Genomic DNA, 10,540 nt, shown 5'->3' with positions numbered 1-10,540 from the left:
AATGAATAAAGAACTGAATTGAAAAAAAAGAATGATCTTTAATGTTTGCACGTGTCGTAATAATACAGTTTGTAAACCTGAGTTTACTCCAGCACCAAATAGACTTGGAGCCAAAGTCTGTATTTTCACAGTAAAAGAGTTTTCCATTACACTTCAGTGACAGCTCTAGTGGGTGGGCTCATCATAAAGTTATGTGGTCCCAGAGTCTGAAAACTGACTAGTGACTGATGACCTGGTCATCACCCATCTATCTACCCAGGGATAGCTGAAGATAAGCAGGTTATGTAAATAGATGGATGAATGGAGGTTATGTCTAGTTAGCATTTACGTTCCAGTAAGAGCATTTCAGCCAAACATTTTTTACATGATCTTATATCCAAGCTAAAATTCAGAGGTGGTCAGCTCTTATAGTTTCTGTCCCTCTGAGACTGTAGACACTTTGAAATATATACGCCCATCTTTACATGGCTTTTGATTCTGGCAGAGTTTGAGATTCTTCTAGAGCTGATGTCTTTATGTAGTATTTTTGTAGTTTACATTAGTTTTACTTATTTTGCACATTTCTGTGTTTCTTTGTTTTTTAATGTTTATTTGGCTGAATTGTGAAGCARATTGGTCAACTCCTGTTTTTATGRGCTATATAAAATAATTGACATACAGATTCATGTTGATATCTTAAAAAAATACATTACCATCATTCACAGTTTGACCATGAATAGCCTGTAGTGATTATTTTTATTTTAAATACGCCGCTCAAACATTACAGTCAGCAAACATATTTATTTTTCTTTGAACTAATTTCTTCACAACACTTGTTATTGAACATACTGAGTTATGTGTTTCAATACCCAGAGAGACACGGGCAGGGACGGCCCTCCTGTCTATCCAGAAAGACACCCATGACAGCATCACCATCAGCATGGTAGGGAAGTACGTCTGAAGCATGAAGAAGAAGATGTGCCTCCTTAAGATGAAGTTTATGTAAAGTCTGTTGTACCAACCTAAAACAGAGGAGGGATCAAAAACAAGTTATGTTGAAGTAAATATAAATACTAAAAACTTTCTCTATTTAGATTTAAATAACAAAACGAAACAGATCAGGAGCCCTTTGGTTGTTTGGAAGTGTAAGCAACTCTGAGGGCCCCTGAGGGCCTCTCATACCAGTGCTGCTGTAGAAGGAAAGTCCAAAGGAAGGCTGGAAGTCTTCAATAAAAAACTGAGAGAGCACAATCTCATCTGTCCGTAATGAATCGTTTCCATTCTTCCAGTAGAGCATGAGATCGTTCTCATTGTAGGCATCTTAAAAACAGAAGAGAGGGATATTTATGTTATCAWTCTGAGGTGGATATGAAGACTAATGTAGAGAATAGGCCAGAAAAATAAAAGAACCTAGCTTTTTTTTTTTCTAAAAAGTCATTATTATTGTCAAAATCAATCTGCAAAGATTATTCTTTGTTGATAAAGTGTGTAAATGTATTTTGTACAATGCTTATATACTTGCTGTAAAATTGCAAAGTGACTTCTATGCAACAATTTTGATCTCCAAAATTGTATAATACCAAATGTTGTGTAACATGTTTACCAGTGAAACAAATTAAAATATATTTAATCCTGGAATTACAAATGTTTTTTTTTCCTGAAACAACATTGAATATTTAATCAGGTATTTGCAAGTATTTATGTCCCAACTTTAGCTTGATACTCACAGCTCTCCAGCTCCAGAGAGCAGTTCTGTGTGTCCAGAGGGAAACTACTGAAGTCCATTGAGCAAAGTGCGGTCACTGTGATCCTAAAACAAACCATACGGTTAAATAAATACTCAGAAAATTAAGACAAACAATGTATTTTGTYCTTCATYATGCATCACACATTTTCAATTGGAGYCAGATCTGGAAGGCAGGCAGGTCAGTATAGTACCCGCACCCTTTTAGAATGAAGCCACGCTGTTGGAACACATGTAGAATGTGGCTTTGCATTATCTTGCTGAAATAAGCAAGGACGTCCCTGAAGAAGTGGCTTGGATGGCTGCATATGTTGCTCCAAAACCTGTGTGCACCTTTCTGCATTAATGGTAACTTCACAGATGTGTTACCCATGCCCTGGGCATCAATACACCCCCATACCATCAGAGAGGCTGGCTTTTGAACTTTGCACTAATAACAGTCCAGACAGTCCTCTTCCTCTTTGGCCTGAAGAACATGACCTCCATGATTTCCAAAGACAATTTAAAATGTGGACTTGTCAGACCACAGGACACTTTTCCATTTCGCGTCAGTCCATCTCAGATGAGCTCGGGCCTAGAGAAGAACATTTCTGGGTGTTGATATGTGGCTGTGATTTTGCATGGTGGAGTTTTAACTTGTAGATGTAGAGACAAAATATGCTCACTGTCAATGGTTTTCTGAAGTGTTCCTGAGCTCATGTAGTAATATCTGATGTCAGATTTCAATGCAGTACCACTGGAGGGATCAAATTTCACTGGCACTCATTGTTGGTTTTCAACCTTGTCACATACTTGCATAGATTTGTCCAGATTCTCTGAATCTTTTGATGATATTATGGACTGTAGATGATGAAATTACATGTTAAGAAACTTTGTTCTTAAACTGTTGGACTATTTGCTCACACAGTTGTTCACAAAGTGATGTATCTCACACCACCCTTGCTTGGAAACGACTGAGCCTTTCAAGGATGCTCCCTTTATACTCAGTCATGACACTCACCCGTTTCCAATTAACCTGCTCACCTTGGAATGCTCCAACAAGGTGTTTGAGCATTCCTCTTCTTCCCCAGTCTTTTGTTGACACTTCCCCAGCTTTTTTTTTTTTTTTGGAATGTGTTGTACATCAAACACAATATTTAAGCAATCATGTAAAACAGTTTGTATTAAAACATAGTTTGGATGCTACTTCAAAATCCTGACAGTCATAAACACACCTAGATAATCTTTTTATTTCATATATGATAGTTCAATAAATACACTTTTAAACAGAGATTCTTAAAAACTCCATGACATCCTGTTGTTTTTTTAATTAAGCCAAAATTAGCTTTATGTTGGCATGTCTGTTTACCACGTTTGCTTTTTAAAAAAAAACAAGAAATTGTTTTGTTTCCCCTGTCCTCAGTTTAAAGCAATAATTATGAAACATCTGCAGTTTTAGTCACTTAGTTTTGGCCTCTATTTTTCTAAGTGAATGTACCACAGGCCTATAAACAACACCTCTGAGAGTTCAACAGGCCGTTTTCAGCACAAGCTCTCAGATCTCTACTTTAAAACAAACTTTTTGGACAAACAAACATTATTTATCTCAGTTAAACGATTTAAACTTTTTGGAAGTATTTATTAAAGGGGCAATATCATGTAAAATCAACTTTTTTGAGTTTTATATCATGTTATTGTTATGGATTTTTTATGTATATCTGTTCTACCTTGACACTGTCCAGTAATCATGTCTCATGTTCACTAGTTTCGGCTGTTTTACTCTATCGGCCCAGTCTTCAAGACTCCAGTAATGTATGACCTCTTTAATTTCTGATAAGGTGTTTCCAGGCTGTCAGCCCTGTCATTGGTTAGATGGTTCACAGTTGACACAGTTAGATGGTTCCAATCTGTGATTGGTTGTAAGCATCATGTGACAACATGATGTTATATTTGGCTGCCTCTCCGCTGACGAGCCAGTCGCAACACGACAGACTTCCTGATTGACCGTCTGCTGTGTTGTTGCTCAGAATTAAATAATTTGACGACCATACACGCAGACTTTCTGTGCATTTATTCCAACGTGTTTCTGCATTCTAGGTAAATCATGCCAACACAGTTTTTTGGCGTTGTTGGCAGGATTTACCAAGAATGCAGAAACACGTTGGAATGAATGCACAGAAAGTCTGCATGTATGTTTGTATAATGTTATACTCCCATAAAAAACATGCCCAAAGCCTTGCTTTGACTCATTCATGCATGTCTGAGAAATCCTGCAGCGTTTTTAGGAAGCCATGCTGAGGAGCAAAACGACAGGTGGGGACCAGAAATGCCTTTTGGTACAGAAACACCTCTGGGACGTTTTTCCAAGCCGAGCTTCCTCGTCATGGACACACGTACCCACCCCACACACCCCGCCCATGACTCCTGCAGGCTCTCGGCAGTAACAAAGCAAAGTGAAAGTGAAACCTAAACTGTCTGCTGCTCTTAACACTACTTCTCACTCAGTGAAGCTCTTTTCAGCTTCAAAATACCTTTGAGGAAATGTATTTTTAGATGCCAAGTAAACTGCATCATAGCGCACACGTGAGCCCGCCCTCACGCTCGAGCCCCCGCTCCGGCAGGCTATGTGCTGAAATGGGCATGACCGAAGTGGCTGAGATTTCTTAAAGAGACAGAGACCTATTTCAAGGCGTTTAGAAACTGTCAAGATGAGAAGTAAATTGTTTTGGGGATTTTTACAAATATATAGCTCTTTCATAGCTGAAAATGTGACATAGTTACTTTATTTTAGTATAAAATTGAAATATAGGCTTGGAAAGAACATAATATCCCCCCTTTAATAAACAATAAAACAATTATTATTATTTATTTATTTCTACCAAGATTATTCCATTAACATGATCTAAACGTGCTATTTAGACAGGAATGTTGCATCCATTTACCATTCAGCTTTTGCACATGCATGTGTCTTTCAACACCTACACAGAAAGTTTTGGCCTGCAGGTGTTTGTTAAATGTTAAAATGATATCTGTTGAAGCTCTGAAACATTAGCTGTTCACACTACTCATTCAAGTCTGGACTGTTACCCCTTTCTTTCTTTCTTTTTTTTGCCTTTTTGGTTTTCAGTATAAGGGATCAAAGCTGAAAAGCCTCTGAGCCGCAGACATAATCACAGGAGCTGCATCTACTGTATGTCTGCGTGTTTGTCTGAGGGACGGAGCCAGCATGGTGTCAAGCTCAGGTTTTGACGTCACTTGTCTGGCTATAATCACTCGTGCCAACATTGATGTTTGAAAGCGCACGGTAACTACAGTGCTAAATGGCTGCTTGCTCTTGAATAAACAAAACCTACAGCCGAATACTGGGAATATCAGCTTCAAGACTATATAAAGCAGGGTTTAATGATTAAAGAAAAAGCAAATATAGTTGCAAGATTATTATTTTAAATAGTTTTTTTTTACCTGACACTGTAAAGAATATTTCCATCAGGGAAAACCCTCAGCATGATGTTCTCCATGGTTGTATCATGAATGAAAGAGCGTTTTGAATGAACAAAAAACACGTCTGGAACCCAGATTTTCTTAACAAGGCGCGCATCAAAAGTTCGACTTTTGTTGCTGCTGGAGGGGAAAGCCAGCCGGTCGTCCTGCCAGTAATGCCTCAGGTAGAGAGTCATGGTGAAGTCCTGAACAACAAGAAGGAYACAGTAAAAACACAAATAAAGCGCTCAAGCCCAAGAGTTTATTTACTTGAAGAATCAATGGAATGCGTACCATGTTTACTTCTGATATGCTGTCAATGCTCTCCACCTGAACATCTATGCCAACTGGAAGAGCTGAACCTACAAAAGGTCAAAAGTGAAAGATAAGCTTTAAGTAGTCGTTGGATCACATCTGCTACAATAATCTGTGTGCACAGCTGACAGAGTTATGCATGTGCAAATCCCACATCTGAACTACTGTATGAGCCATAACAAAAAAAGCCTCTTTTTAATTCTTCCTTCTTTGGAATAAAAAAAGGAATGTTGATGGAGGTCAGAATCCCGTTATTATTCAGCTTCTGAAGCATGAATCATCAATTTAGGCTGGCGTTCATGTGTTTTATGGCAGCAATCAGGTCACAGCATTAAAACTTCCATAAAACTTACAAAGTCAACAGCAGATGAAAAATAATCCCACACAATCGCTCATCAGTTCACATTCTGCTTTGGTTTATTTCAAAAAGAATCTCTGCTTTTCTCAGCATGAATCCCCACAAATATTTGGCATTGCGTATAAAGTGTGGCAAAGTTCTTATGTCATCATCCAGAGACAGAATGGGTTCAACATATGATGTGATCCATAAACATCCAGTTCACTCGGTGCCATTATCTAATGAAGTTCAAACCGTCAGTCAGTAGCTGCAATCTCGTAGTGAAACAGAATGGATTATCTTTAAACTAATGGGGTGCACAATAACACAGTTTGTTTATAAGTGATGCCTTTTAAAACACCAATAAAAGAAAGCTGATTCAAGAAAAAATATATATTTATAAAGAAAGAAAAGGAAAATATTATTTTTTCCAATTAAGATCTCCAAGGTGAAACATCATCTCCTTATCAAGATTTAGAGAACGCCTCTTAAAGTGCATGTGACATATATGTTTGGTAATAAATATGAATGAATTGTTGGAACGATAACATTAATAATATATTGCAAAAAATTTAAAAAAAATCCCTCCGCTGAGATGAACAGTTGTTGAGATATTTGCATGTGAAGTAACAGGAAGTGATGTCAAAGGGGAATGTTTGCATGTAAACAGAGCTTTGCTACAATGGCCAACAACGCAGACTGTAGAGAAGAATCTCATGTTTATTTAGATTATTTTTGAGTCACTATCATAAAGATGAACAGTCAACAATATTGTTTCAATAAACAAAGAGAGAGTTTTCTTTTTTAAAGAGTTCCCCTTTGATGTCACTTCCTGTTTCATTTTGGCTGAGCCAAGTTCAAAAGAAAATATTTCAATTATGTGGCAGAATGGGTAAAATTTTGTATTATGCCAAATATGTTTTCTTTGACTTTTTGTATTTGAAGTGTATGCATGTCACAGGCACTTTGTCTGTGACTCATTGTTTGTTATAAAGAGTCATTCAGAAGATTTGGATCATTTGTGAACATCATCTCCATGTTTTACCACTCTCTAGGACTACTGTAACATCCTGTGTGTTAGTTTAGATAAACAATCTTTGCATCACTTACAAACCATCCTGAATGCAGCAGCTTATCTTTCAACAGGTACAACCATTTTGTCTTCCATCCTCAGTGTTTCTGTCTGTGCTTATATCTTTCTGTTTGCATTTAAAGTTTTGTCTTGCCCCAATCTCATTTACATCACACACACATAGGAGCACTTTGTTTCAGCATGTTCCAAGATCTAAATAAAGTACAGTTTAAGCAGCAAAAAGTAAAATTCTGAATGTCCATATTTACATGTATCTGATTTATTAGAAACAAGTATGAACAACCATGTATCATGTTCTGTGCTTAAAAGTGCACACAGACGCTGAATTAGGAACACAGGTCAGATTATTTTATCTGCTGACTGCAGTCATTGTCTCATACAGCAGACAATCTGGGTCATGATGCTTTTTTTGATAGATGGGTTTTTTTAAGGGAGAAACACACTGGCCTACATGAACTTGATTTACTTGTCTGGTAAGCACAGAAGTGCATTAATACTAAAATAAAAAGCAGCTAAAAGCTCAGTTTTTTAGGCTGTATGAGTTTTAATGTCTTATAATTGTGTCATTTGTTTTTTATGCTCTGTTGTGTATAAATGTGAAGCTTGTTGTAACTACTGGACTGTGAAAAGTGCCAGATAAATAAAGTTTAATTACTTACTTAATGCGAACATATTATGAAATAAAAAAAGACTAAACTGGGTTAAATTGTCTTACCTCCAAAGCCTGGGCGCATTGCAAAGTCATGATCTTCAATCCGAAGTAGCTGCTCGGATTTAATTAGCAGAGACTTGGTGCTGTCTTGCTTTTTAGTCTTAAGATCCACTCGACTGGAAAACAAAACAGCAGGAAKAAATAATCATTAGCTTTCTTTAAATCTGTACCAGCACTGATATGATCGGTGGAGGTGGTGACACCTGATGCTACTTTAGGACTGATTAAAACTAAAAACTTTACTTCAAATTAAATGAAGTTTTTCAGGTTCTGGTGCTTGTTTCTGGGTCAAAGATTTTGTTTGGACACTCTTTAATCTGTGCCCTGAGCTGAACAATGTCTTCCTAGAGGAAATCCACATATGAGTTGAGTATTGTGAATACGTTTTTCTTTGTTTAGCAAAAATCCTGTCAAATTTCAGAGCAAAATGCACGTCTGTTTWAGTGTCACATGACCTCGTTGCCTGCTGTGACCTCAATCTATTGCGGCTTTAATGGAGACATTGTGATCAATTAGGCAAYCAGATTTGAGGAAGCATGGAAAGCAGCAAAAAGAAAAGGTTTCTGTAAATAAAATCTTGTTGGTTTTAACAACTGAAGCTTCTCAATACAGGAAATCGGAGTGGAAATTCCTCTTTGGCTTACCCTGCATGCTTTGCTTTGGTGTTCTCTCCAACGTAAAACTCCTTGTGTCTCCTTTTGTTGGGGAAAGTGCTGCTGTTGAGCTGAGTGACAGGCCACAACCTGGCCAAAACCATCAGTCTCAAGGCCAGGAGGGCCAGTCTCATGGTTGAGCAGGGAGGGCTGGAAATCCAAAGAGGAACCCGCGTGTCCCTCTCACTTTGTCAGGGTCTGGCCGAGGGAGTGCCACAGCTGCCCCCATCCTCTGCGGACTGACACATCCATGTCCCAACTCTCAGTTCTGCCATGCAAAAATGGAGACACGTCTGCGTTTTCCTGTGCTGTCATCTCCTGTAACGTGGCGAGCATCAGGGGGAGGTATCCGGCTCTGAGCTCCAGTYCACATGCATCCCTCCTTGCTAACCGTGCCATCCCCTCTGCTTATGTGTCCTGACGCAACATGTTGCTCCCACTGTCCCCACCCTCTGATTTAAATCCAAATATCAATTTGTTCCTATAATGACAAAGGAATACCATTAATTCCTCTCTAATCTTCTTTTCTGTGGGTGGTGAAATCTTTCYGTAACCTACAAACTGGAGGCAGAGCAGGGCGGGGATGGCGGATAATGCAACCACCAGTTTCGTCATCATTCTGAATAAAAAGCCCAGTAGCCTACTTTTTACACACCGCAGGATCCCCTACACTCTCAGCCCCAGAAGTTGCACTCCACAGAGGGGAGAGGGCGCAAATGATGCCATCAAAAGGAGCCAGATGTGAGCATATGTCTGCAGCAGCCTCTGTAAACACTGAACTTGTGGCCTCTGGCTGTTCTGCATTCATGCCAGATCATATGACTCCACAACTGTTCTCGCTGCATCTAGGATTAGAGAATTGAGTAATATTTTAAATAAACGCTTACAAAAATGGCCAAATCTCTGTCTTGGCATTAAGCTTTGTTATTATGTTTAGTTTTGTGTAAAAAAAAGAGGATTTGCTGCATTTCTGATGAGATTCAGCAGACTATTACAATAAAACCTGACCAGAAAGGAGTCAAATTGGAAAGTCAAAACATTTCTGGTAAAATCATGTTTTTCCTGCTGATGGAACTACACAGCATCTGGACATGTAATGCTTAAAAAACCCMATAGAACTGCTTCAGTCCACAGCTTCTGGTTAACATGAACAGGTGTTCCTCGCTGCTGTCTGCAAATGTTGACAGGTGTAATGTAGACTTCTGGTATTTTGTTTCAAATTAATTATATTGTCTCTAAAGATAAAAAATAAAATCAAAGAGACAATTATCTTGTTTGGTATATGAATGTATGTAAATTATCAGTGAGATTTTAAAAAATGGCCACCACCTGAAATCTTGCCTTGGGTGCCAAACAGACTTTGAACAACACCTTTGTTGGTTCTCTATATTTTCTCAAATTTATAAACCATAAACAGAATCTAACCTTTTTTAGACATTTTCTGAGTAAAATACTAATACTGTTTATGTTTCTTGTGTTGTATATAAATCATGAAATCAATCAGACTAAGTACCAACAGTAAATTTGTCATCTGACTGAACGTTAGAGAGACGTTTGTTTATCCACATGAGAGTTGTTATAAGTCAGAAAAGTTTGCCTAATCAAAGAAAGAATTAAGACTTGGAGCAGATCTGCAGTGATATTACTCAACATGGACAGCATGACCCTTTAATCTGGGATTAAAGTTGAATGAGGACAAACATGAGCAACGCCATCTTAAAGAATCACACACGTGGACTTTGGTTCACTCATACATGTGACCCACAGCTGCAGAACCACCGTTTACATGTTGAGCTGCAACTGATCTGTGCCCCCTGGAGGTCTTTAAAGTCATGAAGAAAGAACAGTTGCTGCTGATTTATTACAGCTTTTATTTCATCCATCCATCCATCCATCCATCCATCCAGCCATTATCCATCCATCCATCCATCCATCCATTATCCATCCATCCATCCATCCATTATCCATCCATCCATCCATTCAGCCATCCATCCATCCATCCATCCATCCATTCATCATCCATTCATTTAATTATCCATCCATCCATCCATCCATCCATCCATCCATTATCCATCCATCCATCCATTCATCCATCCATTCATTTAATTATCCATCCATCCATCCATCCATCATCCATTCATTTAATTATCCATCCATCCATCCATCCATCCATCCATCCATCCATCCATCCATCCATCCATCCATCCATCCATCATCCATTCATTTGTCCATCATCCATCCATCCATC

General features: G+C 38.4%; 1 protein-coding gene across 1 annotated transcript in view; it reads right to left on the bottom strand.

The window, feature by feature from the left end:
* gabrr3a (gamma-aminobutyric acid type A receptor subunit rho3a) overlaps positions 1-9,074 on the bottom strand; it is a 10,897-nt gene extending 1,823 nt beyond the window's left edge. Inside the window, exons 1-7 of the mRNA XM_014003128.1 lie at positions 8,284-9,074; positions 7,643-7,755; positions 5,477-5,544; positions 5,165-5,388; positions 1,707-1,789; positions 1,162-1,299; positions 849-1,001 (exon numbers count right to left, since the gene is read on the bottom strand). Coding sequence (XP_013858582.1) covers positions 849-1,001; positions 1,162-1,299; positions 1,707-1,789; positions 5,165-5,388; positions 5,477-5,544; positions 7,643-7,755; positions 8,284-8,426 — 922 coding nt within the window. The 5' untranslated portion in view covers positions 8,427-9,074. The remainder of the gene's footprint in view (positions 1-848; positions 1,002-1,161; positions 1,300-1,706; positions 1,790-5,164; positions 5,389-5,476; positions 5,545-7,642; positions 7,756-8,283) is intronic.
* Between the last annotated feature and the right edge of the window lie 1,466 nt (positions 9,075-10,540).

This window comes from Austrofundulus limnaeus, unplaced genomic scaffold, assembly GCF_001266775.1.
Source record: "Austrofundulus limnaeus strain Quisiro unplaced genomic scaffold, Austrofundulus_limnaeus-1.0 Scaffold17, whole genome shotgun sequence".
Taxonomy (NCBI): domain Eukaryota; kingdom Metazoa; phylum Chordata; class Actinopteri; order Cyprinodontiformes; family Rivulidae; genus Austrofundulus; species Austrofundulus limnaeus.
Note: the sequence above shows the minus strand (reverse complement) of the source record. Positions and strands in the feature narration are given on the sequence as shown.